At 46.5% G+C, this 27763-nt stretch overlaps 2 protein-coding genes across 2 annotated transcripts in view; both read left to right on the forward strand.

The window, feature by feature from the left end:
* The window catches only part of IL20RB (interleukin 20 receptor subunit beta), a 29048-nt gene extending 15696 nt beyond the window's left edge, over window positions 1-13352 (forward strand). The window contains exons 8-9 of the mRNA XM_059484675.1: window positions 490-643; window positions 13048-13352. Of these exons, the coding sequence (XP_059340658.1) occupies window positions 490-643; window positions 13048-13352 (459 nt within the window). The remainder of the gene's footprint in view (window positions 1-489; window positions 644-13047) is intronic.
* A 42-nt stretch (window positions 13353-13394) lies between these two features.
* Window positions 13395-27763, forward strand: part of GSG1L (GSG1 like) — a 47591-nt gene continuing 33222 nt past the window's right edge. The window contains exon 1 of the mRNA XM_059484676.1: window positions 13395-13877. Within this exon, the coding sequence (XP_059340659.1) occupies window positions 13577-13877 (301 nt within the window). The 5' untranslated portion in view covers window positions 13395-13576. The remainder of the gene's footprint in view (window positions 13878-27763) is intronic.

Here is a 27763-nt window from a genome sequence, read left to right on the forward strand (position 1 = left end):
TGTTTTATTGGATTTTAGCATGCTGGGTATTCACAGGAGCATGGGGCAGTGATAAAGAGCAGATTGCCAGGAAGCTTTGCCCTTTCCAGCATGAGGAGCTGAGCTGCAGGGATGCAGCAGCCCTGAACTGCCTTTAGCCCCAAACCCTGAGCAGGGAAGATGCTCCTGGTGCTTCTGGGGAAAGGGCTGGGGAGGCAGGGACTGCCCCTGCCGGAGCAGCTGCTCCCTGACCCCACCAGCTGTGCCACTGTCAGCACTGCTGCACGTCCCTGCTACCCCTCTGAGCTTCTCAGCAGCCTGCCAAGGAGAAATCAACCAACAGCTCCTGGGGAAAATGTGAGAATGTCCAGCTCAAGTGAGAATGCAGCTTAGCTGCTTCTGTGGCTGTGGGCTCTCTGGGCAGCTGTGGCAGGAAGGAAGAGAGGAACACTTTGTGGGGAAAAGGACAAGCAGCCTGAGGGTGTTTGAGGGAGTGCATTTGTTTTCCAGAAGGAATCAGAGCCCCCCACCCAGCTGATCCTGCGGGGCAGGGAAGAAGCTGAGCAATGTGACCTGATGGTGGTTGTGATGCCCTCAGAAGAAGCTCTCCAGCTATGGATTCAAAAGGCACTTCAGAGCAGCCCAGAAAACCAACAGCCCCTTTGTAGCAGCTTCCTCCATCCCATCAAAAGCAAGTAAAGGCGGCAGCTGCCAGTTCCTGTCCCTGTCCTTCATACCCTTAGGAGCAGACATGGGGTGACCCAGGCCCTCTTTTTCACCAGAGCAACACCTGGAGAGCCCAGTCTCTTGCTCCAAATCATTTCAGCCTCATTGTTTTTATCTCAGTAAGAGCTTCTTGCATGGCTAAGCCAGCTGGAATGATCAGGGGAAAAAATGCAGACCCTGAAGTGAGGTGACATTCTTTGAAAAAGGCATGAGGGGATGTGGCATCCCAATTTGTGCACGTGACAGGCACAGTGCTGGTGCCACCAAAACTTGCAGACACCACCATGAGGGATGCCTGCTTTCACCAGTGCTTTGGAAGGAGTGCTGTGGGAAACAGCCAGATCTCTGAAGTGCTTGGAGGGAGCTCTGCAAGACTAACAGAGCATCACTGACAGTGTACAGCTCCAGCATCACCCAGTCAGGGTGTCAGAAATGCAAAAGCTGTGTATTGTGGCATTCACATTCTCTGAAAAATCCCTTCAACCAGGAGTTTTCTTCCTGGGAAACTGAGAAGCCTCTGAGAAAAGGAAAACAATTCTTATCTCATTTGCTTCTCCTGTGTTGTGCTCATGTGGAATGTGTTTGGGGATTGTTTACCCACAGGTGATTGTTCCGTTGGATTCTGCTGGGAGTTGTTTTCACTCTTTGGCCAATCGGGGCCAAGCTGTGTCAGGGCTCTGGAGAGAGTCAGGAGTTTTCATTATTATCTTTTTAGCATTCTGTCTGTATCCTTTCTGTATTATTTAGTATAGCATTCTTTAATATAATATAGTATAATAAAGTAATAAGTTAGCCTTCTGAGAACATGGAGTCAGACTCATCATTCCTGTCTTTGTCAGGACATTCCCTGCAAGTATAATAGTGTATACATGAAGGAAAAACCAAGATCTTTATGGAGAAGAAAATTAGGGGTGAATTATTTAAATGAGAGAGGATTGGACTTGAGAAAGATTGGGAAAAGACAGAGAAAGGTAGGCTCCAGAAATAGTAAAAGAAATGGGAAAAGAGAAAAAAATATGTGTGAATAGTGGTCAGGATTTTCCAGGGTGCTTGCTGGGCATCCCCGTGGTTCAACACCATATCTGAAACAGGACAGGGATTATTTCACACCAGGCAGATGTGTTGCTGTGGTCAGGAGGGCCAGAGTGAGGGGCAAATGCAGTTCTCATCTTGGCAAACAGGAATATCAGGCTGGATGGATCGAGCATCACAGCATTGCCATTTAGTGACCATCCCACGCCTGATAACACCATTATCCTCCAGGCATCTTCTCCTCTTGAGGAAGGAAATTGCAAAAGACAAGAGAAATTCCTTCTAAATACAGATAAAATACAGGAGCTGTGTATATTGCTATTATGGCTGTCACACTGGAAAAAAAATCGTTTATCACCTGTAAAGCAGAGACATGAAAAGACATTGACCTGAGAAGCTTTTCTCAAAGGCTCTCAGTGGTTTTAATGAAATGCAAGACATCTCAAAGAGTGCATCTTTTCAAGTTCCATTCTTGCAGCCTTGTGTGAGGCCATGGGGTGGCAACAAAGCACCATGGAAAGGCAGAAGTGGCTCAGGAGTCTGTACCTGTGCTCTGCCCAGGCACTGTGAGCCCTGGCTCCTGGCCAGCCCCTCATTTTCCTCCTGCAGCCCGCTGGTTTGGTGGATTCCTATCCCAGATGCTTCTTTCTGGACAATATTGGAGTGCAGAGCTTTGGTGTTGAACTTTAAGATTGATATTGCTGAATATTGAGCAAATTACAAGGTGAGAGAATCCATGCAAGTCTGGGCATTGAAGACTCAGCATTCATTATTAGTTTGTTGATAATTAGCTGGGGAATGCCTGGCTACAAGCACCCATGAGATGCTGGGCCCAGAGATGATTTGGGAGAAAAGAGGAAAAGGGCATTTCCATGGGCAGAAATGACCCAGCAGCTCTCACCCTCCCTAAACCAAATTGGAGCAGCATTGGGAGGCAGGCAGGGAGTGATGCTGGCAGTGAGCTGCAGTGTTTGGGGAGCACACACAGCACAGAACTTCAGCTCCTTGCAGGGTCAAGGCTCTTGGGCAAACATCCCTTTGCACAGCTTTGCCCAGTGCTTGAATTGTCAAGGGCAGATCCACATCACAGAGGTGATGGGGCTGGTTTAGGGAGCTCCTGTGCCTCACATTTATCTTTATTTTGTACCCCATTGATTCAGAGAAGTTCAGTGCCTTGATTTCTCAGTGCCTTGATTTCTAGACACCCCACAGAGGTATAGAAATTTCCATGCACGAAATGATCCTCTGGCTTGTCCATGCCATAGATCCAAGAAGCCTCAAGCAACTCCTCCTATCTCTTGCCCCCACACTGCTGCATTTTCAGAACCACAGAATCAGAAACTTCTGAGCTGGAAGAGACCCACAAGGACCAACAAGCCCAACTGTTAAGTGAATGGCCAATATGGGGATCAAACCCACAATCTTGGCATTATCAGCACCATCCTCTAACCAGCCATGGAAGCACCAGCAATTATTCAGGGGTATATAGAAAAGAAGGGAAATAAAAGGCCATTGAATGTGAAGGGCTTTTAAAAAATTATTTTGCTGTGTATTTTCCAGCTGCACATTAAGCACAGAGCATATGTTTCTTCCCCACTTGCAATAACAGATTTAATGTCCTTCCTCATTGCCAATAAAGCAGTTAAACTGTTGTAGAAAACTGCACAGACAACATTAAACAAAAGAAACACCCAAGAAAACATTCTTAAAATGGGGACATGGGAGAGAACTGTCTAAGTGCCACTGCCTCCTTAGCAGACTACTCTCAATTTACATTAGGATATTCCAGTTTATGGCAGCTTGAAGCCAAATTTGAGATGGTGATTGAAAATCCTTTTCAACCTCCTCCTTGGGAGCAATGTGCTGCATTTTGTTAAGCCTGAAAATCATGGTAGAGAACAAGAGCAACTCCCCTGCCTGCCATGTGCACAGGGCAGGGTGGCCCTGGCATGGGCAGCTGCCATCACTGACTCCTTCATTCATTTTCCTGCTATCCAAAGGTTGATTTTGGCATGGCAAACACTGCTTTTCATTACTAATTTTGGTCCCACCACCACGATACCACCTTGCAAAAAGGCCCAGGCCATTCACCACAGTGAAGAATGTGTACAGATGAGCTTTGCTCTGTTCCTTTCCCTTCATGAGCTACCAAGTGGCTGCATTTCTTTCAAAATAAACTTTTCTACTTTTCTAAAAAATGTTGCATCAAAATAAAGCACAAAGCTGCATCATCTTCTGAGTGAGTTTTGGTTTTATGCTCTGTTACCTGTGGGATGTGAGTCCAAAAACTCAACCTTTTTATGAAGACTTTTTAAGAACAGAAGAAGAGGTAATTAGAACAGTTTTCGAAGAAAAAATTATGAAGATCAGCATAAAAACTGTGGATTACCTGAGAATTTCAGCAGAGTTACATATTGCTGCACTGACAAGAAAGCAAGGAATTCAATTATCTGTTCCATGACACTAACAGCCTGGAATATAGGGTAATTTTTCCTCTGAACTATATTTCATTAGAAGTATATTGCTTTTTGCAATTTTTATTCATTTCTCTCTCCAATCAAACCGAGATCTTTAACTTGATAAATTACCATTTTACGTGTTTCCTGCATTATTACTTTATGTTTTGTCTCTTTTCTTACAAAATCTAGAGGTAACCAAAAGCACTACTTGGACTGCAAATCAGTTCCATTTCTTGTGAAGGTGGTACTCTGTCCTGCAAATAAACTGCTACGAAAATAATAAACATCCAAACCAGAGACAGATATTTATTGCTTGAAGAATTTGCCTACAGATGATTCTGTTGCTATTACAGTGCGAAACAGCACAAACAGAAAATTACTCAGTTCACGTCTCTTGTGGTGCTTCTCAATAAATGGAACTATTAAAAAAAATCAGAAATTACTAAATCAAGACATAAAAGCAATTAAAAGATGGCAAGGTTAAGTGAAATTGCCCGAGTAAATACTGCACACGGAGCCCTAATTTGGTTTCCTGCCGTGCATGGGCTATAATTTAACTGTTACTACAGAAATGGCCCCTTCTGAGGATTTTAATGTCCATGATTTGCTTGGGATCAGCTCAGAGCTTTGTTAGGAGCCAAGGACAGGCTGTCCCCGTGCAGGCAGTGGTCCTACCATACACCCTGCCCACCCCACAGCCCCAGGCAGGGCTGGCAGCAGCTTCCCCTGGATTCACACATCCTCAGGGCTGGAATATATATATATATATATATATACATATAAAATTTATATTTTTTATTCTTAAAATATTTTAATTTATATTTTTTATTTTTAAAAATATTTTATATTATTCTTTCTTAGATCAGATGCCTGAATCAAGAGTATGAGGCCTTTTTAAAGACTGAGCACAGGTTTAAGTCAATACATTCTACCTTAAGTCAAGCAATTCCCATTTGGCAGAACTATATTAACTGAGTGTCTCTATCAGTATCCAATCCTGCAGTCTCTGTTAAGGGTGTTATTGTATTTGCAGGGTTTACCCCAATGAAGGCAGGAATGATGCATTTGACTTTATGTTTTTAGAAGGTTAATTTATTATTTTATTATACTGTATTATATTAAAGAATGCTATACTAACTATACTAAAGAATACAGAAAGGATACTTAATGAATGCTAAAAAAGATAATAATGAAAACTCATTACTCTCTTCAGAGTCCCAACTTGGCCATTACTGGCCAAAGAGTGAAAACAACTCCCAGCAGAATCCAATGGAGCAATCACCTGTGGGTAAACAATCTCCAAACACATTCCAGACAAACACAACACATAAAAAGCAAATAAAATAAGAATTGTTTTCCTTTCCTCTGAAGCCTCTTAACTTCTTAAGAAAAAAAAATCTTAAGCAAAATAATTTTTTCACAAAATGTAAATACCAGAGGGTCTTGTATTAACATACACAAATACCAGGAGTCTGTGAAACCGGGATGATTTGGGCACCATCATGGAGCCCATGGTGGAGGAAAGGAAGGTCTCTTCAAAGATGCCCACAACCTCAGAGGTCAAGGGGAGAGGCAGAGTGTTCCCTACCTGAGACCTTGCAGGGTACTGAGAATAGAAAGGACTCTTCCCCATCCAAAACCCAGCCAAGGAAGGGGTTGGAAAGAGGAAATATCCATGACCAGCTGTGAAGCTGGAAATACAGCTCCCAAGCTGAGCAGTCAGTGTGGTGTTGCTGAACCTTTCCCTCCTGTAGCCCCATTCCCATTTAAGCTCCCAGAAGATTCATAACACTTTCCCTTTGAAGAATTGCTCTCTCATTTTGCCCCTTTGCTGAGGTCAGAGAGTTCAGGCAGACTTGTGAGAGTGGTCTTTGATAGCAGCCAGCTGCAGCTCTGTCCTTTTATCTTATTGTGGTGTCCAAAGCAGCCTTCCCCTGCTCCAGCCCTCCCTGCTCTCTGCTTTCTCTCTGCTCAGTGTCCTGCTCGTCCTCCAGGTTGCTCATCTATCTCCTCCCTCCTGCTGCTCTCCAGACAGCCTGATGGCTGGCATTCTCCCTCTTTCTGCCAAGTCCTGGCCTTCACTCCCTCTTCTGCCATCTGCTACAACTTCATTGTGAAATTTCGCATTGTTCAGAGCCACACTCTGCTGGGTTTGGTTTGCTGCCTCAAAAGTCCCTCAGTTTGGGGGATGTCTCTCCCCATGAGACTTTGTGCCATTTTGGGACAGTCTTGCCCAGGCCTTCTCAGGCAGTTTGGCATTTTCTCAGTCACTTCTGCATCCTCATTTTGCTCACTTTTCCTTCCATGCACTGTGAAAAGCTGTCCCCAGCCAGGCAGGAGCTTTCCAAGCAGCAGCCTGTCTTCTGCCTGCTGACCTTTTCTCTTCCCCTTGGAACAGTTATGCAATTACCTGCCTTAGCTCTGGAGACACATCTTTGCCACTTCGTTTTGCTTTCAGTATTGATCTCTTGATTTTTTAGTTTGGTTGCTTTGTCTTCTGCCCTGCTCCTGGGGGAGAGATTTCTGCTCAAACTGAGGTTTGCTACTGAAAGGTTTAAAACCTTTGCTGGCTGTGTGTATAAATTTGGTGTGGTGTATGACTTCTCGCTCAATGTAGACCAAATGCAGTGCCCTGTTACATTCAAGAGCCAGCCTGACCCTCCTGCCTCCCTGCCCTCACCTTCAGCATCACCACCTTGATGGGGTCATGGGCACATCCCAGGGGCTCTTGGTGCCCTGGCTTGGAATATACCCCCATGTGCACCCATTTTCTGCATGGCCCCATCAAAATCCATCCCTGCACCTAAGCAGCCTCTTCTACTCTGCTCTGGAAAAGTCTATTTCCCCAAGTGCGTTTTGCAAAGGTCCAATTTCTGCAGAGAAGATATAGAAACATGAAGCTCCAGGTATAGAGCTTGCTCCAACAAATCTCCCTGATCACTCCTTTCTGAACTAAAATCCCACTGCAAATCATGATCTACTACTTAAAATGCCTGGACATATGGATGAATCCTAATTATGGGGGAAAAATACGTGGACATACAAATAAGCAACATTATTCTTCATATAAATGACACCAAATGCACACAGTTTGATCCTTTGCCAAGCAGAAACTGAAAACTATAAACATTTAAATGTTCTAGCTTCTGTCCCTAAAAATACATTGATAAGAGAAAGGGAAAAATGTCTTAAAAAACACAACAAGGAAGTAATATAAATGAATTCATCTGTAGTTAGTGTAGTTGCTTCCAAATGCACAGTAGGATATGACAATATATAACTTTATATGAATATGGAAATCAGATGCCTGGCTTATAAAAGAGCATGTTTGAGTAATGAACCCTTTGACATTTCTCAGCACTGCTCTCTTTGTTGTGGCCACTTTTGCTCTGGGGCTGCTCTCATGCCAGGCCAGGGTGCCCAGGAATATTGAAAGACTCACAAGCTGCCATTAAGGCTTTGATGTGCAAGAATGCTTCTTTAATTACAAGCAATAAAGAATGAAGTGGGTTCTGCTTTTAGAGTTCTTCTTAAGTGGGCCTGCAGCTCCTTGTGACAACTTAAGACATATCAAAGTTAGCCTTAACAAAGAGTACTAAATAGTAATTAAACTTTCATCTTAACCCAATCCAACTGTCAATTGTGAGGAAATAATTCTTGTAACTCTAAGAAAGAAAAATTTATAATTCAGGATCAAAAGGGGGATGGTGTGATACTTAATTCACTCCCACCATAGGTGGGCACATGTAAATATCTGGTTGGGAATTTCCTCAGGAATATTGTGCTTGTTCAGCCCTGACCTTTTGGACTGCCTCATATCATAGTTAGCCTTAACAAAGAATACTAAATATTAATTTAATCCAATCCAACTGTCAATTGTGAGGAAATAATTCTTGTAACTTTAAGACAGAAAAATTTCTAATCCAGGATCAAAAGTAGGATAGCATTACACTTCATTCACTCCCACCATAGGTGGGCACATGTAAATAGCTGGCTGGGAATTGCCTCAGGAATGTCGTGCTTGCTCAGCCCTGACCTTTTGGACTGCCTCTTCAGGCCATCAGCCAGGCAGCTCCCCCAGACACGAATCGAGGCATGACTCAGACCTGTCACTTCTTTTCATCTCCCTTGCTCTCCAGCAGCTGCTGGAAGAATTAAACGCAGATAGCAGATGAGTGTTAATCTGCTGGCATCCCAGTCCCACCCAGCTGTGACACAAAGAGCAGAGCTGGCTGGTGGATCTGATGTGTTGGGGACACTCAGGGAGCCTGATGGATGGATCTGATGGATCTGATGTGTTGGGGACACTCAGGGAGCCTGATGGATCTGATGCTCTTTGGTGTTGCAGACATCTTTTTATGAAAAATCCTTTCCTTAGGATTTTTCCTCCTGAGAAGCTGAGAGGCCTCAGGAACAAAATGTAAACAATGGTTATCTGCTGCTGTGGGATGCAACAGGTGCATCTGTGATTGGCCCATGTTGGATGTTTATAATTAATGGCCAATCACAGCCCAGCTGGCTCAGACAGAGAGCCAAGACAGAGCCTTTGTTATAATTCATTCCTTTTCTATTCTATTCTTATCTAACCTTCTGATTAAATCCTTTCTTCTATTATTTTAGTATCGTTTTAATGTAATATATAAAATAATAAATCAAGCCTTCTGAAACATGGAGTCAGATCCTTGTCTCTTCCCTCATCTGAAAACCCCTGTGAACACGGTCACACTTTGGGATGCTCAGGGAGCCTGATAGATGGCTCTGGTGTGTTTGGGACACTCAGGGAGCCTGATGGATAGATCTGATGGATCTGATGCTCTTTGGGACACTCAGGGAGCCTGATGGATGGATCCGATGGATCTGATGTGTTTGGGACCCTCAGGGAGCCTGTGTGCTGCAGGATGGTGCCTGCAGTCCCTGAAAGCACAGCCAGGATGGGCAATGCTGCTCACAGCACCCAGAGAGGGCACTCAGGGATGGCTTCTCTACTGCCCAGTGATGCTGGACAAAGGAAATTTTTATGGGAGAGGCAACAGTTTATTTTACCACTTTCATTTCTGTCAAGATTACTAAAGGTCTCTGCGACAGTACTGTCAGAAATCATTTTTTGCCTGGTTGCTTTAGGAACAGGGAGAATTTCCTGAGCAATCTTCTCGTCCTTGCCTAAATGCCCACAAGCAAAGTACGTGAAAGACACACTGCAAGTCATGAGTTAAAGTGAAGACCAAGATTTCCTGTGGTATCCACATTCTGCCCACCTTCACATGGACCCCTGGGGGCTGCCCATTTGCTGAGGGCTTAATTTCTGTCAGAAAATCAGGTTTGTCTCTGAGCAGCATCTCTGAGATGAGCTGGACTGTGCAGGCCAGGCTGTGTGCTCAGAGTGCCAAGCATCACTGCTGAACACAGACTGCTTGGGGCCAGAGCTCTGAGGAAAAGATAAAAACTGGGGTGAAAACGGCAAAAAGGAGCCTGAGTCTGGGGTGGAGAGAACATAAACTTCACAGCTGGGTGACACAGTCTGGGGAAATATGGACAGCATTTCCATCCCAGCCCTCTTCTCCAAATATAAAAATAAAACCTGTTAAGTGACTGAGGTAAAGAGAAATTTCCCATTTTGCTGGACAGAGCAGAGACAGGGGAGGTGCACTGGGGGCACACCAATAATTCATATTTACCCTGGAAAGAGAGCAAGAGAAAGATGAGCTATGCAGAGCTCTATGTCAAGGGAGGAAAATTCCAACCAGAAAAGGAGATTTTGAGCAATTTGCAAGACAAATGAATTGAACAAGTGAATGCTGTGGCTCTGTGGTGCTGAGGAAAAGCAAAGAGGAGCTGCCAGGAGGGGCCCAGTCCAAAGTGGCAGGAGGAGCTGGGAAATCCAGTCCAGTGACAGCCGAAAAGGACCAAATAAACACATGAGGAAGCCCAGGAGGACAGAGCCGTAAGAAATGAAAATTTAAATAAAACTATAGGGGGTTTAAAATGTTGATTTAAATCCAGGATATAATCCCATGCATTTGACATTGCTGGTTCAAATAAACACCCAGACTGAGCTCACCATGTCCCCATCAGCACCAGAGGACCCAAAAGTAGGGCTTCCTCTCACTTCAGTGAATGGTGCCTCTGTTTTCCACTAGTGAAAAACAGAGCCTGATTGAAAGATTCCTTTTGCAAAAGCTATCATTATTTTAAATCCTCCCGGCCAAATTGTTTTTGTACACAGTAAACACTGAGTAATAACAATTTACACTGATCCTATAAGAAATACTAAAGGAAAATGGGTTACTATAACCTGGGAAGGTAATTTTTCTCACAACATCTGAGAAAAGTTATTACTGCAAAAAGGTTTTTAAAGATTCTTGTAACCACAACCTGAAAACTATATCTCTGTAGCATTCAAACCCTTCTAAGTTATCATCAAAGATAATACCACATAAATACTACTTAATCCAGGCATCTGAACTGCCTTCTGCAACATATGCATGATCTTTCCATTTTTATACACAACAAATCTGATAAACAGAGATTATATAAAGAGAAGTCATTGGAGTATTACAGCATGAGCATAGCACAGAATAGTTTCCTTCTTCTCAAGTAATCCTAACAATGAAAAAAAAAACCTCGTTTCCTTTAGAAAAAGAAAATTATTCTTATTAAAAGATTCTCTGACTGAGCCTACTTTACTTTCTGTTCAGTTTTTTAAAATGCTTAAGATTCTAAAAGCTCTGTATCATAAAACAACCCAAATTTCTGCTTTATTTTGTGGTTGTTTTTTTATTTACTGCCACCATGTCACCATGTCAGTTCTCAACAGCTCTGCCGATCTGAAAAACAAGAATGAAGAAGATAAGGAGGAACAGAAATAGAAATATCTGTTAGGATTAGGAGTAAAAACAAAATGTAAGAAGTATTTAGGACAAAATTATCCCAGAAAACAAAAGTCTTGGATGCCCACCCCTCAGGGAGATGGGCACAGGGAGAAGCAGAGTGTGCAGGTGTTGGTGCTGCAGGCCAGCAAACACAATTCACAGGGCAACAGATAGAGAGAATTTGTGAGAAAAGAGCTGTAAAGACCTATATTCACACTTGGAGAAGTGTGATGATTCAGATGCTGGCAGCCACTTGAAAGACAGTCCTGAAGAACAGCACCAGCTTTCTTGTGAAGGCTTTCTGTCAAAGTTTCAAGTGCTTTGTTTATTCCTCTTAGCAAGTGGATAACCCTGAGAAATACAGGAGCACCACAAATGCATCCCTGAGTAACTGTCCTAAACATAAAAATAATTGAAATAATAATCCTGTGGTCCTCTGAATAACTATCACCTCCATTTCTTGCCTGCAATTAAAACCAAGGAAAGAATGCTGGTTATTTGGCTGCAAGGGGTGGGACAGGGAGAGGTGCTCTGCAAGTCCAACAGGACAAGGAGAGGCACTGTGATAGTGCAGAGCACAGGGAAAAGCCTGGCACTGAGGAGGTGGCATCACCAGGCACAGGCAGGAGTGGGCAAGGCAAAGCCTCTTGGGTGCAAAGTTATTCCACCAAACTTGCAGAGCTGCCATCACAACTGCTCTCACAGAGCCCTGTGAGTTTTCTCACAAAATTTTTCTATTACCTTTCCAGGGTATTTATAACAAAAGATGACCAAAGCCAAGTGAGTGTAGAAACAGTGGGAAATGTCATCAACAGGTGGGCTCAGACATTTGGGACAGGCACCAAAAAGAGCCATGAGCTCTGTGGCTACCTGTGAGGGGCATCAGGAGGGCAGGAACGGGTCCTGGAAGCCTTGAGGACAAATTTCACCTCGTCCTCCCTGGCTTTCTCAAGGAGCTGGAGGAGCTACTCCCCATGTTCTGTCAGCAAAGCACAGCAGCAGCTCTGCCTGTGGGTGCATGGGCATTGTCCTGTGTGTCAGTGTGAGCCTGCTTGGCTATGTGGATATTTCCAGGATATTGGATATTTCTAATAGTGGATATTTCCAGGATATCGGATATTTCCAGTAGTGGATATTTCCAGGGAAAGCCACTGCTGGGCTGCTCTGAGAGGCCCCTGCAAAGAGTCCAAACTAGGCTGGAAGGAAACCCCACTCAGAAGGCACCAACAGCTTCTTCACCACAGAAAAGTGTGTTCATCCACCAAGGGACAGAACTATTGTGTGACAAGTGTGGCCACCTCAGTGCTGGACACTGGGTCTCAAGGGCTGTGTCTCCACCATGCCCAGGTGTTCTGCTCCTCAGGGCGCTCAGCAGAGAGCTCTGAGCAATGTGCAGGGGGTCAGAAACTCTACAAGCCAGCTGGACATTGTGAGAGGACCGTGCACTTCTATTTGGAAATGGGATATTGAGTATTAACTGCTCCCTGCTCTCAGCATTGCCATCTGGTGAATAAAGCCCAGGGTTTGCTCTAATTAGCTCTGTCCGTCTGCACAAAGCAGGACCTACAAAATTTCCTCCAGATCCACTTCAATGAAAACATCTGCACGAGCTGGGTCTGGGAATGAAAGCCTGGGCAAGGGGCTTTGCTTGATATTATGAAAGACAATTTGAAAGTGTGTGATGTGGGTTTTACACATCACACACTTTCAAATCTAAATTCCTCTGGGGCTGCCAGAGCAAAGCCTCTGAAGAAAGAGATTTGCACCAATGTTCTGAAAGCAGAATCAAGCCCTGGATTTACTCCTCTCTAGCTCAGAGCAGAAATGCTAAAGTACCACTCCACCCCTCCTCCTCCTCCTCCTCCTGGACGAATCTCTACCTCGGGGCACACGAAAAATGCCTTTCGCAGCTCCACATAATAACAACATTAATAATAACAACACTAATTCTTGTCGGGACTGAGCCGTGACGCCTCCCGCAGGCCGGCCGCGCTGCAGTGGGCTCGGAGCGGCGCCGGGCACGGCGGTGGCAGCGGGTGGCAGCGGGTGGCAGCTGTCCCTGCCCATCCTCCGGGAGCAGGGCACGGCGAGCCCGGCAGCCTGCAGGTGTCTCCCGGCGGAGGAGGCTGCGGAGCCCCTCGGGAGGATGGTGTGCGGCGGCCGAGCAGATGCTCACTCGCCTGTGGGGCTCCTCGGCAGGCAGAGCCGCTCCGCTGCCCTCAGCGCGCTGAAGCTCCGCGGCTGCGAGGGACCGGCCCCGCTGCCGCGCCGGCAGCTGCTGCTCTAACCAACAAAGGCAGGGCTTCAAGTCAAGGGGGAAGAATGGGAGTCTGGCTGCAGAGCTTCCTTCGCCGCTTCAGCAGCAGATTGGAAGAAGCTGAGAGTTTTGATGCCTGGACAACTGGATTCTGAATCGTGAGAGGCTTTGAAACCCACCCCCCCCTCTCCCAAATAAAACAAACCCCTTTGACTTCTTCTCTCAGCAGGAGGGGGAGGGAGGGCGGATTTACCATGAAGACAAATCGAAGATGCAGAGCCCTGCTAGCAGTGAGTCTGAATCTGATGGCTCTCCTCTTCTCTACAACAGCTTTTATCACGACCCACTGGTGTGAGGGCACACAGAGGGTCCCCAAGCCGAGCTGTGGGAAAGAGAAGAAGACAAACTGCCTCAACTACGGCGGGAATGAGACTGCAAATGAGACGAACCAGAATGTGGTTCATTACAGCTGGGAGACGGGAGATGACCGCTTCCTTTTCAGGTATTTCCACACTGGGATCTGGTACTCCTGTGAGGAAAATATCAATGCTGCTGGTAAGTATAAAACAACTTCCTCCCAGCCTGCGATGCTTTGTGTCCGCCTCGGCGCGATAAGCGACCGGCGAGGATAGACGAGCTCTACCTTAGAGCAGAGAGAGGCAGGGGTTTAACAGTTCCTTGTGGGAAAGCAACCTGTTTCCTGCGGGAGCAGGGGTTTGCCTGTTTACCCGCTGCAGGTTTGAGCTCTCCAGCCGAGCCCCGGAGCAGCAGCGGCGGTGCCGCCGGGCGGGCACTGCAGCCGCGGGCGGGCAGCGCTCCGAGCGCACGGCGCTGCTCCGGCACACATCCCACAGCAATCCCTCCAGGACAGCGGGGCGAGGGCAGCGAGAGCACAAACATCACGGGTTTTACCCGCTTTTGCCTGTTTTGTGCTCTCCCTGAAGTGAATGACCGCCCGCCAGCCCTCCCTGGGGTGTGCGGTTATCGAGCAGAGAGATGCAGTTAAAGGGCTCAACCGGGCACAAGAAAGCTCATTTCTGTTCCCTGCTCAGCGATTTACTTGCTGGGAAGCGCTCAGAAAGACATCTCTCCAGCTTATCAGCGCGTTCATTTCCTCTGCTGTAGCCTGGCACTTGCCGAGGAATAAAACACCGGAGGGTGGATGGCAGGCAGCTGCCCTGGGACTGGTTTGAGTCTCAGCAGATGCAAACTGACAGCCCCTGCTCCCAGAGCTGTCTGCTGGAGCTAGCATCCACACTCTGCTTTTGAAAGAGCTCTTTTCTAGATTATGTGACTGAAAAATAAAGTTTGCAGATGTGACTCAGTAGGAGATGATGGGTTGTGGACACTTGTTCCTCACTGGGCTGTTCCCATCCCATCCCATCCCGTCCTGCCACTGCCCTAGGAGTAGATCAGGGAGTTGGTCCTTCACTGCTGGGAGAGGGAAACAGCTAACCATGGATGTGTTATGCCTCTGAGAACACAGACCCTCTGGTAATGGGAAATTTGGGGTAGAATTCTGGTAAAATTGATAGAATTCTCTGTGAGAATGTACCATAAAATGGGGCAAACCTGGGGAAGTGCTCTCAGCCTGTTTCATCCCAAGGGGTTGTGTATTCTCCCTGGTGTTTTTGAGGAGAGTACTTGCAGAATTAGTTGCTTATTAAAACTGAATTTAATACTAAAAAGGGAAAGTTCATGAACTCCAGCCTTGGGACTGCAACGGCTCCAGGCTGAAATGAGAGCACCAAAGCAACACTCTTGATGTTGGAAAGAAAAACACAGGGAAAAAGGCTGATTTGTCTTACTGATTTGGGAATCAGCTTAGGCCACAGCAGCCTGAGTGAGCAGCCTAAGACTCCCTGGCTTTTTGAGCATCTTAGCTGGGGTGGCATGATCAAGGATGCCCATATTTCTGGCACATACTGAAATCCTTCCAAGTCCAGATTTAGGTGTGAGATAAGTTGTAACTGTGTGACTCTAGCCCACTCAGAAAACTGAGTTATCTGTGGGAGAAGAGAAACACAGAGATCTATTCTGTACTGGGTAAACAAAGCTGTGCTGTAGTGGGTGATTTCAGGAGAGAGCTGGAAGCCAGCTTTAAAAAGTTATGGTGAAAGCAGGAGAGAAGGGTTTGCTTCTCCCTCCCCACACCCCCAGCAGCTCAGTGAGTGTTTCCTCTTATCTGAAACTCCTCAGTTATCGGACTAGGAGTGACCAGCCTTTGGAAATAACCCAGGCAGGTACAGGGATACATTGGTTTAGACAGACAGCTGCCTCTTTCAGATTTACCATATCTTCTCCTGGGAAGGACAGGAACAATGTAATGGACACGAGTCTAAATTTGTCCCTAATAGTGCCAACATAAAATACCCGACAGCTCTTCACTCAGACTGATGGCTTTGGAATGCCAGACTGTCAGAATGTTGTCATGGCCTCTTGCAGCCTGACTGATGATCATTTATCTGAGCTGCAGGGCCCCGAGGCACAGGGCTGTGCTTGCACAGACAGCCCCACTCCAGCTCCCTGTGAGGAATCCACCCCAGAGGCTCATCCTGTGAGGAATCCACCCCAGAGGCCCATCCTGTGAGGAATCCACCCCAGAGGCCCATCCTGTGAGGAATCCACCCCAGAGGCCCATCCTGTGAGGAATCCACCCCACAGGCCCATCCTGTGAGGAATCCACCCCAGAGGCCCATCCTGTGAGGAATCCACCCCACAGGCTCATCCTGTGAGGAATCCACCCCACAGGCTCATCCTGTGAGGAATCCACCCCACAGGCTCATCCTCACCCTCAGCACACCTGCTGAGCCCAGTCCTGCAGGCATCAGCATTTTATTAATACTGTTAAATAGTGGTGTATCAATTAGCCCAAGTCCCCAGCTCAGATGTACACTGTCAATAGCATCTTCCTTAAAACTCTACCAGCAGCACTCTAAAGTGACTGCAGCAGCAGCCTTGCTCCAGGCAAAGTCCCTTCCCCAGTCACTCCCAGGCTCACACTCTGTCAGCAGAACATATGGCCAGAGCCCATGGTCAGCACCATTCCCACAGCTCCCATCCTATCCCAATGCCTCCCTGACTCACTGATGTCTGAATTTAGGCAATGTGAGAGGAGACCTCATCACAGTCTGTAACTGCCTCATGAGGGGAAGAGGAGGGTCAGGCACTGGTCTCTTCTGTTGTGACCAGTGACAGCATCCAAGGATCCTCAAGTTGTGTCAGGGCAGGTTTAGGTTGGATATTGGGAAAAGGTTCTTTCCCCAGAGGGTGTCTGGTCACTGAACAGGCTGCCCAGGGTACTGGTACTGGTAATGGTCCCAGCACTGAGGCTGCCAGAGCTCCAGGAGTGTCTGCACAGCCCCCTCAGGCACAGGATGGGATTGTTGGGGTGTCTGTGCAGGGCCAGGAGCTGGATTTGATGATCCCTGTGGGTCCCCTCCCTCTGTGATTCTGTGCTGGATCCCAGCAGGCACAGGTGAATGCCAGGGACTCACTGTGTGATCGTGGCACTGCCAAAACTCTCCAGAGCCTCCAAACCTCCACACCAATGAGCCACATTCTTCCTCCAGCCACCAGGCTTTTGATTTCTCTCTCCTCCAGCCACACTGCCAAAACTTTCTGCTCCCTGCACTGGTGCAGCTGCAACACAGCAGCTCTTGTAGTGCCAACAGGAGCAGCTCCCAGCAGGCTGATGGAGCAGCATTCCAGGCTCCCAGTTGGCTGGAGGAGCTGGGACTCAGTCACACCTTAAAATGACATTTAGGCAGCAAGCAAACACATTTTTGAGTGTCTTCTTCTTGCCCCTGTTTATCTGCAAGGTGCATTTAGATTCCAGAGGCTGAGGTGCAAGCAGCGTGCCATCCACTTTGTGCAGAGCCCAGTGGAGCGTGCCTGCCTCTTGGTGCCAGTTTCTGCTTTCCACTGACAGCTCTAACAGAGATTGAATGCTGTGATTATTTCTGAAATAATTTGTGAATCTAGAGTTTATTTTTATCCAGCATGTCTAGGACACCTCAAGAATTCAAAAAGCATTTAGTACCTGAGAAATGTAATTGTGAATCCCCTCTGGGAAAAGAGGGACTGGAGCACTTCTATTTCATTGCTGGGGGAGTCCTGTAATTATTTAGCACAATTTCTGACTCAAAAGTGTGCTGAATCTCAGTCTAACAGAAAGAGGTTCTCGCTTTCAGAGTGGGTTCAGTGCTTTGGGTGCCACACAGGTGGAGGTGCCTTCTGTAGGAGCAGCACACCCAACCCCAGAGGGGGATGAGGGTAAAGCTCTGCAGACTGAGCTGCTCATGGTCTGCACCTGGGGCTCCTCCTGGGCTGTGAACTCCTTGGCCAGGGCCAGCTGCCTCAGAGCCAAGCTGACCAGCATTTAATTTCTTTTTAAATGTGACTTTGGGCACGTATCTTGTTGCACACACACGGTCTGTGCTCGGGCACCTCACACGGCCCCACAACAGTGCTGCACTGGCAGCAGCAGTGGTGAACCTGCTGTGGATTCCATGACTCAAGAACACGCACGCCATGAAAAAATTAGCACATTAAGTAGGCAAGGTGGCATATCAAATTCTAAAGGGGAGTTTGAGAGTAGGAAGTAGCTTGAGTTGCTGGGAAGCAATGAGCAGTCAGCCAGTTTTGCTCAATTGTGTGTTTGCTTTGATGTTAATAGAAAAACCCACGAACTCAGACCTCGCTTTAGTTGCCAGTGAAGAGACAAGCTCAGTATTAACATCCACAGCCAGAGGGGAAGAGCAGCTGCCCAGCAGCCTTTTAGCAGTACTGTCCCATTAAATAAACAAGGATGCTCCCCAGAAATCAGGAGAGCAGGAATGGGTATGCATAACTTGTTTTGTGGGTCTGGATTGAATTTTTTGGAGATCAAGGGGCCTGTAGCCCTTTGTGTGCTCTATACCAATTATTACTCCTGAAGGAGGAAATGGGAGAGTGGAATTTAGATTGGATGTAAATATCAAAATGGGTCAGAGGTGTGGGCCCTGAATGTGCCTTGAGGAGAAGCCAGCAAGGGAGAGGGGTTTCTCCTGCAGAAATGAGCAAATCTGTGCCATAAACACCAGAAGCTGCCCCAGCCTTTCCCAGCTGCAGAGTGGGGTTTCTCCTGCAGAAATGAGTAAATCTGTGCCATAAACACCAGAAGTTGCCCCAGCCTTTCCCAGCTGCAGAGTGGGGTTTCTCCTGCAGAAAGGAGTAAAAACCAGAAGCTGCCCCAACCTTTCCCAGCTGCAGAATGGGGTTTCTCCTGCAGAAATGAGTATATCTGTGCCATAAACACCAGAAGCTGCAAGTTGCCCCAGCCTTTCCCAGCTACACAATGGGGTTTCTCCTGCAGAAATGAGTAAAAACCAGAAGTTGCCCCAGCCATCCCCAGCTGCAGGATGGTGTTTCTCCTGCAGAAATGAGTAAATCTGTGCCATAAACACCAGAAGTTGCCCCAGCCTTTCCCAGCTGCAGTGTGTTTCTGCAGCACCTCTGTCCCCCGCCCCTGTGATAATCACACATCACAGTGATTCACCACAGGTGGCTGCCCAGAGAGGGGCTGGGCACAAGTACCTTGTGAGTATATAATTAAAAGCAAGAGGACTTGGGAATTCTTGCTGGATTATGAGAAATACAATATAATTGGCATGACTGAAACCTGGCAGGTTTATTCGCATGACTGGAATGTAAAAATTGCTGGTTCTAAATTGTTAGGAAGGAAAGAGTGGTAAAAGGAATGGAGGAGGTAGAGCTCTGTATTAAAGATAAAATTTCCAGTGCTAGAGGAACTGAACCCAGGGGGCTAGGATAATCTCCATCTGAGGATGTTGAAATAATTGGTACATGAAAATGCAGGGTTAAAAGAATCTGTACATCACTACTTTAAAGAAAAGTGGGAAAAAATTGTGCAGGCCACTTGACCCAGGGATTTTAGGACAGTTTTCTGAGAAAGCACTCATTTCATGGCCACAAATAGGTTTTATCAAAGGTAGGGTTTATTAAAGGTAAATCATTTACCAAGATGAATCACTTCTCAGACAAGGGTAATGGATTAGACCCAGTCTCTGTGGATTTGCAAAAAAATATTTGGCGGAATGTCCAGTGAAAATTCTTTCCAGAAGAGCTGCAGAGAGTGGGGAGGATGGTGAGAACAGAGGGAGAGGCAGGCAGGCTCCACAGTGAACAGCCTGAGCTCCAGGCTGGAGAGAATGCCCAGGGCACAGAGATGTCCCATTGGTGGGGATGGAGTGACAGTGACAGAGCTCAGACAAAACACACCATTGACTGCTTCCGTGATTCCAGAATAAAAAGGCATAACAGACAAAAATAAGCGCTCCTTCCTGCAGAGCCCCCTGCCAGGGAATGCTGAGAAGGCCAAAATTGGGAATTGCATGGATCCAGAGAGCAAACCTCCATTCCTGTCAGTGACAGGATGATTTTAGAGCAATCCCCAAACTGCTGCTGCAGTTCTGGTGTGACAAGGGGAGCACAGGAGCACAATCACCCCGTGCCCACCCCTTTGTTCTTCCCTAAATATCTGCCACTGGCTTCCCTAAATCCCTGTCATTGCAGACAACACAAAGACAGTGGAGCAGAGAGACCTTCTGCATCAACCTGTGTTGCAGATTCACTTTATTGATTATCATTGGGATAAATAGATTGTAAACTGACTAAAGGACAGTCTTACAAGGAGACTGTGGCAAGTAATACAAAAGGGAGAATTATCCCAATAGAGACCAGATGTTTCTAGCTGTCCTCAAATTTGCTTTTGGGACTGATTCTGTTATTGCTGGGATTAGAAATCCAGGGAAAAAAGGAGCTAAGGATACAATTTGTGTCACCTAAAGAAATAAAGGTGAGATGAATCCTGCAGCCAGCCCGTGGCCATCAGCAAATGTCTGTGCTCAAACTGATCAGCATCCTCACTGCACTCCTTGGGAGGTTACACTGCTCCTCCTGTGGGATCAGCTGAGCCCTGGGATTATGTGTTTGCCTCACTGGCCCAAAGAGAATCAGTCTAAGACCTTGCAATTCCCAACACAGAAGTTTTAATTTGGAGAGAATAATCCTGCTTTGACTGCGCCTCTTACGTACATGCCACACAAAATCTGGGAATATTGGCATTACAGAGGAGAGATTTTTTTCCTGCATAACTGAAAGTGTGAGCTGGCCTGATAGAGTTGTAAGAGCAGCATTACATTTTAAAGAAGGTTAAAAGCACCAGATGCCAAGGCCTAAAGTGAGATCCCAGGTAGGTGCCAATTGCAGGGGGAGGATAAGAACCAAGTTGGGGGACAGTGCTTGTCTGTGGGGAGCATAAAAAAGAGATTATTCTAGGGAAAAATCAGCACCACAGGCAACATCAGTGTGTTTTGTAAATGCCATGGTGCATGGGTAGGGTAAGAAAAAAGGGAAGGTGAAATAGGTGCAGTGGGATTTCCAAGGTAGTCAAGGAGAAGAGAATCTCCTTCAAGAAAAGAAAGCTGATGTTCTGTAGTGCACCAGACTGAAGAGCTAGAGGGGATGTAGTGATACCTTACATATGTATGGATAAAGAAAATAAAATTACTTAAATAATTCATAATTGAGGGGGAAAAAAGTGTCAATCCAAGGACAGGTTCCCGCAGAGTGTGTCTGGACCTCACCTCCACAGAGGGCAGTGTGAGCAAAGGAAACCCAGGGGCTGAAATGGAGCCTTCCAAAGTGCCAGGAAGAGCTGCAGGAGAGAAGAGGAGTGTTTCTGGCATGAGGAGGCTTGGAGTGAGTCCTGCATAGCTGATGTGTTGGTGTTTTAGGAGGTGCCTGTTCTGTGACATCCCTGCCCCAGGGGGCTGCTGGGCGCCAGTGGGAGCCAAGGCAAAAATAGCTGCTGACTGGGTGCCCATCACGTTTTCTGGAGGTTTTAATCTAATCTAAAGCAGCAGAAACTGGCTCCAGGTGGAGGCAGTGTGAGAGGAGGCTGCTCTGCCACTGCTGACATTATTCCAGCTGCTCAGGAGATAATTGGTATGGCTGCTCATGCACTGAACATTAAACTGATGATCTAATTTGGGATCAGAAGGGAAATCTCCCTCAGGCTAGATATCAGGCAGAGTAACAAATTTTTGCCTTCCTTAACAGCCTGGGAAGGATCCATTGCAGAAGAGCACTTGTGAACTCCTCCTAACAAATCCCTGGTATTTTGCTTTCAGGATGAGATAGGTCTGGCCATAGGAATTTACAGATTTATTCGTGTTCCTCACGAGAACTCGTGCTCCCTTCCTGTGGTACATGATAGCTGTGATTTCTGTGCTGGTGATTGCTTTATTGCAGACATTCAGGTTTTTATAGCATGTTGGGGATATTTTGTGTCTGCGGTGCTCTGGGAGTTTTGGATTTTAGGTCCTCCTGATCCTGCTGGGCAGACTAGCTTTGTGAACATCCATCATCCATAAAACATGGACATAAAGTCCCTGCAGGCTGAGCCTCATAACAGAGCAAAGGAAGGGACCAGGCAGCTAACTACTCCTTATTAGATGTGTTACTGTTCCTCATGTGTTTGGATGTGTCTGTTCTCAGCCATTTAACCCGGTAGCCTTAAAGGAAACATCTGAGGAGTTCTGGTGGCTCCTTGTAAATGGGATAAACTTCAAAGTGCTGGAAGATTAACACACAGGTCCCAGATTTCAAAGGGAACTGAGATGCCTTACCCCAGTGTCAGTGCAAAATATGAACAGATGCTTTCAGGGCTGAGGAAACGCATAAGGGATGGAAGATCAATGACTCCGGTACCCCTGTGGGTTTTAAATTACACCAGACTCAATCCTGATGTTAAAACTTTCCTTATGTGGGGTTAGGAGAGCTGGCTGACTGGCAGATCTCACAATTGGGATGTGCAGTTTGTTGTGATTTAACAGCTGATAATTGAGTGCTGCTCAGCCCCTCACTCACTACTGCCCCAGAGGGCTGGGGAGGAGAGCCAGAGAAAGGCAACAACAGTGGGTTGAGATGAGAACAGCTTAATAAATAGAATACGACAACAAGAAGTAATAAAATAAAATATTAAAAACTATATATATATTTAAATATATATATATATATAAATAGAGAAAAGGGGAGAGAAAGGACTAAAACCCCCCAAAAAGTGTTGCACAGTGCACCTGCTCACTGCTGCCCAGCCCAAAGCAGTGATAGCAGCTCCCAGCAAAACTCTGCCCAGTTTACACACTGAGCATCACATTCTAAGGTCTGGAATATCCCCCAGGCCAGCTCAGGTCAGCTGTCCTGGCCATGCCCCCTCCTGCTTTTTGTGCAGCTCCTGAGTGGCAGAGCATGAGGCACTGCCAAGCCCTTGATTTGGGCAAGCCCTGCTCACCAACACCCAAAGCACCTCTGTGTTATCAGCACTGTTCTCATCCTAAACCAACACCCAGCCCTGTGCCTGCTGCAGGAACCAAACTGACTCTGTCCCTGCTGGAACCAGGATGGCAGGGAATGGGGCTGCTGAAACCAGGACCCTCTGTCAGTCACAAATTGGTGTGACATCAGTGTTCTTGCTGCTGAACCAAAAGGCAGCATCAGCCTTTGCTGATGTAGCTTAGGAAGGGATACAAAAGCCAGTGAGCAATAATGAAGCAGGTGTAATTACTATGGAATGACATAGCTTGTTTCTGCATGTTTCCACTTGCCTGTTTTCCACCTTCCATTTGGCCACCAAAAGGACTCAAACCATGCTCACAATGTGGAAAATCAGTTAGGTAGAGACATTTCACCATGCTTAGACTCACTAGGTTTGGAGAGACCAAAAAACTTCATCATTCAGCATGATTTCACTGTGCATCTCCCAGGCAGACAAAAAACACTAATGAGAAGTTTGTTTCAAATTTATTGGGTACATGCTTGGGAATAAGGTTCACAAGAGGAAATGCAAACACAACTTTTTTCCACTTGATTTCAAAACTGGATATTCATTTCCAGTGTGCTGCAGTTCACTTCCTTTAAAAGTCATGGAGAAAAGGTTGAAGTTAGCTGTTTCCATACCCCAAGCCAGGGGTTCCTGCCTGGGAAAAAAGGAAATCTCAACCCAAAGAGCAGCCAGGGCAGGCACAGGAGGATGGGAGAAGGAAGGACTTCATACAGTGAGGGACAGACAGCAGCTACATCTCTGTGAAGAGCATTGGGGTTTGTCTTTCCCATCTTTCTGGGTGTCTCAGGGATCCTGGACTGCCAATATCTACTTTACTTTGGCATATTTATATTGGCTCAGGGTCAGCACAATGTGTCACCCCTGGGATGAGCAGGTGAAACCTTCCCCTTCCCATTGTACAGCTTCAAAAGCTTAAATCAACTCAGAGCTCCTTGATTTAATGAAGTCAGCTCTAATTTGACACCAAAATCATTGAAAACCTCTCTCAGCACTGCTGTTCCCCCGATTTTCACAATCACTTGGAAACCCAACCTCCTTCCCAGCTCTCCAAATGATGGATGTGTGTACACATCCTCCAGGTCTTACCAAGATAATCAGCTGAATCCTGTGACTTGGCTGGCTTTCAATTAGACATGATTTGAGAGCAGCCCGTGGAGATGTTTGCTTTGAGATGCTGGGGAAGATTTTTCACATCAGGGAAGAGTTGCAGCCCGGAACAAGCAGTTGCCATGGCATAGTCCCAGCTCTGCCCACACTCCCTGCCCTGCACAGCCCTTCCCTGCTCCAACCCCCCAGGAGGGAACCCCACCGTGGGAATGGGACCTCTGGGGTAAAATTAGCAACATTCCTTCGGGAATGTGCAAAATGAGGAGAAGCGCACCGCGCCTGAAATGGAAAAGTGGGAAGCTCTGCATTTTCCCACTTGGAGACGTAGGAAGTTGGAAGGGGTTGGGTTTTGCTGAAGGAGAACAGCAGCACAACACTGAGGTTTAGAAGCAATCCCAAAGGCAGTACAGGCTGTGAGTAATCCCTGAGAAATTGGGCAAATTCTCAAGATATTTAGAGGTAGAAGAAATGTTGGTGGGCTCCAGCGATGAGTGGCAGCTGTCAGAGGAAGAGAAAATAATTATCTGCGTAGTTCAAGACATATTTTTGTGCAATTCTGTGTGAGCTTGTTTATTTTCCAGAAGAAAATATCGCTTCAGCAAAATCAACAGGGTCAACTGGAAAATGTTGATTTTACTGATTAGCACTCAATTTTTTGTTAGGGGGAAAAAAAAGTCAATTAAGTGCTCTGAGATGACTTTAAACAAAGTTTTCATATTTCAGTTGGTAATTAACCTGATCCAGCTCAGTTTGAGTGAGCCTATTAACCTGTATTTTCCCTCATGTAGTGCTTTTTTTCACTGAAGTTGTGTTGGAGTCCTCAGCCTCATCTAGGCTGGGATCCCTGGAGGGTTATATCTTTTTTTAGACAAATACAATTATTTTACTCTCAGTAGATGATGTGGGATCTCATCAGAATCACATGACTCTAGATATAATTGGAGAGATAAAGATGTGTTAGGGCCTAGTGGGAAAAAAAGGGGACCTTGTCTGTCATAGGCTGGGAGCCAGGGTGTTACTAAAAGGGAATGTTGTTTAAAAGAAATTTAATCATTTAAATTTCCATCATAACTGCACTCTTGAACTCGTAAAATTTTATGCAGAGTAAGTGGATACAGACAGCTTTTCTTTCTTCTTTTTTTTCGCGAGATGAAAAGCAGAGTTATAACAGAGTTCAGCCAGAACTACCAGATTTCTTTTAAGTCAATTTATTTAACTTGAATATTTTCAAACCGTGTCATTGCAAGACATACAAAGTAGGATTTTTTCAGGGTTGTTTTTATTTTGTTGCTGTCATTACTAATCAGGCATTTTCCCCTGGCTCAGAGAGGAAAGACCTCGGGAATGCAGGACCAATAAGCAGGACCCAGAACATCAAATTCTGCTCTTTGCTATGACAACAGCTATGTTAGAAACAGAATATTGTCTTGAAGTGCTTTTGTGGTGCTTTTTCTGCCCTCTTCCTTATTTCCAGTCTAAACCACCAGGCTCCTGGGCTGTGTGAGGTTCTGAGAATAGGAGCAAACAAACTCCACCTTTTATGTGGAAGAAGGAGTAGAGTGTGGGTCTCCCAAAGGCTTAAAGGCAGAGGGCACACAGGGCTTGGGTGAACACCTGTGTGCTGGAGTTCAGACCCAATTTCCGTGCACACAGACCTGCCTTTCAGCTGCCCTGTGCAGCTCTCTAATTCCACAGGACCAGGAGGAATTCCAGGAATTCCATGGTGGAAGCCCCAGCCAGGCATGTGTGATGTACCCACAAGGTGGGCAGGGCAGGGCAGGCCCTGGAGCAAGCAAGCTCTGGGACCCGATGGTTCTTTGGACCTGTTTATCTTGATTTTCTGTCAGGATTGAACTTGGGGGAACTTGGGCTTTCTTTAGGCTAGAGAGGAGCTGAATTCTGAGCTCTGCCTTGGTGTGAGGATTTGCCTCCAGCAGAGCCCCAGCTGTCCCTGTGTGTGTGACACTGACCCTTCAGTGGGGCAGGTGATGGAGCTCCTCCACTTTGCAGGGAAAGGGAGGTGTCAGAGACAGCTGTGCCTTCATCAGCACCCACAGAAACACCACCCTCAGCACCAAACTGGCTCCTCTTCCTCCTCTGCCTGCCCAGCTCTGCAGATCCTGCTGGAACACCTCCACCTGTTCCCACTGCAGATTCATGGGGACATCCCACTGGGGGTCCCTCAGATATTTCCATGGGCTCTGCATCTGTTACCCACACAGCCTCAACATTCTTCCCCACCCACCAGCTCAGTCTTTCCAGATGTGTCTCCTCTCACTCTCTGGCTGCTCCAGCTTGAAGTTCCCCAGCAAGCTACAAACACTCAGACATGCACATATACAGAATTAGATTAATTAATTAGGAATCATTAGCTACAGATAAACTTTGGACTCTTGGTAACTCCCAGTCCTGCAGATCCTGTGACATGTCCCCTCCTTGGGAAGGCCCAGCAGAGCCCCTGCAGGGTCAGTATGATTAGGAGCAGTGTGTTTGCAGGGACTTGCACAGATGATGTTTTTACCTCACCCTCAGGAAGCCTGAGGAGAAGCTGATGCCAAATGCTTTTCCCATGGCTGCTCAGGTGCTGGTCAGCCCTCTCTGCTCAGCCTCCAGCATCTCCCTGTCCATGCTGAGCTCCACTCAGCCCCATGAGCACTGCTCATGGCCACTGCTCCTGTGTGCAAGTGCAGAGAATAATTCCAGCCAGGTCCCACCTCTTCTTTCTGCTTGAGCGAGGAGAGGAGAGGTCACTCCTGGGCTTTCTTCCCTGTCAGGATCACAGCCACAAACAGGGGAGGGCAGAGCTCTCAGGGGATGAATCCCAGAGACTCTTCTTGTTGCTTCTCTGAGCAATCTTTTGTATATTCTCTAAAGACTCTCCAGGAGCATGGATAGGGGGAGAAGATGCATCTGGAAAAGGACAGCACAGCAGGATAAACTCTGCCAAGTCTAAAATTAAACTTAAGAGGGCTTAAGAGATCAGTTATACAAGATACCCAAAAATAACTTAGAATAAATCCTAAGAGGAACAGTGAAAGCACTGCTGACATCTTCAGTTCTCAGCGAGATGCACGTCTGCATGTGCAAGTGTGACTGTGCTTTATAAATACCACCAGTGGCTACCATTGGAAATGGAAGAGGGTTTTCCAGTGCTACAGCAGCAGGAACAGCAAAGGGAAGAGTCAGGAACTGCTTGTGCAGCTCCTACTGTGACCTTCAGCAGCAAGCAGGCACAATCAGCCATTGAAAGTGAGGTGGCATCAGGCTCCTCTCTGTCTCCAGCCATTCTTTTTGCTATGGCTCCTAGAGGACTTTTTCTGGACACTCCAGCACTTTCTGTCCACGTTATTTGAACTGGAGGCATCACCACAGGGAGAGAGGGTGTTCTGGGCAGGCTGAATTTAAGGGAGGAAGAGGATGCTCATTCCTCCCAGCAGCCTGTGACCTCCCTCTCCTCTGTCCTGCAGCCAAACTCTGGTAACTCAGAGACTCTGCTGAAAGGCACCACCAGCTTTCAGAGCAGCCTGTGCAGTTTTTCCAGTAGCAAAGGCCATTCCCCTTTGCCTTTCTTGGGATAACATTCTGGAGAGCCAGGTATTTGTTAAAGGTTTCCAGTAATATGGCTTTGGATTCCCTGTAACACAAGTGAGGGATGATCAGTGAGAGACAGCCTGAAGTCAGGTTCAAATAAAACTGTGATAAAAGTAATAACTTACATCTGACAAAAAAACCCCACAAAAAACAGAGCCAAACTACAGATCCATATGGCTAGAATGAAAAATCCTGCTTAATCTGCTTATATCAAGTCCAAATCTAGAGGTCACTCTCCCTATATTCCCTTGATTTTATGTCAATAAAATTCCTGAAAAACCTCACACCCTAAACTCAGAGGCTCTGGATGAGAATGTTTTCTACTTACACCTTA

This window comes from Ammospiza nelsoni, chromosome 17 (assembly GCF_027579445.1).
Source record: "Ammospiza nelsoni isolate bAmmNel1 chromosome 17, bAmmNel1.pri, whole genome shotgun sequence".
NCBI lineage: Eukaryota > Metazoa > Chordata > Aves > Passeriformes > Passerellidae > Ammospiza > Ammospiza nelsoni.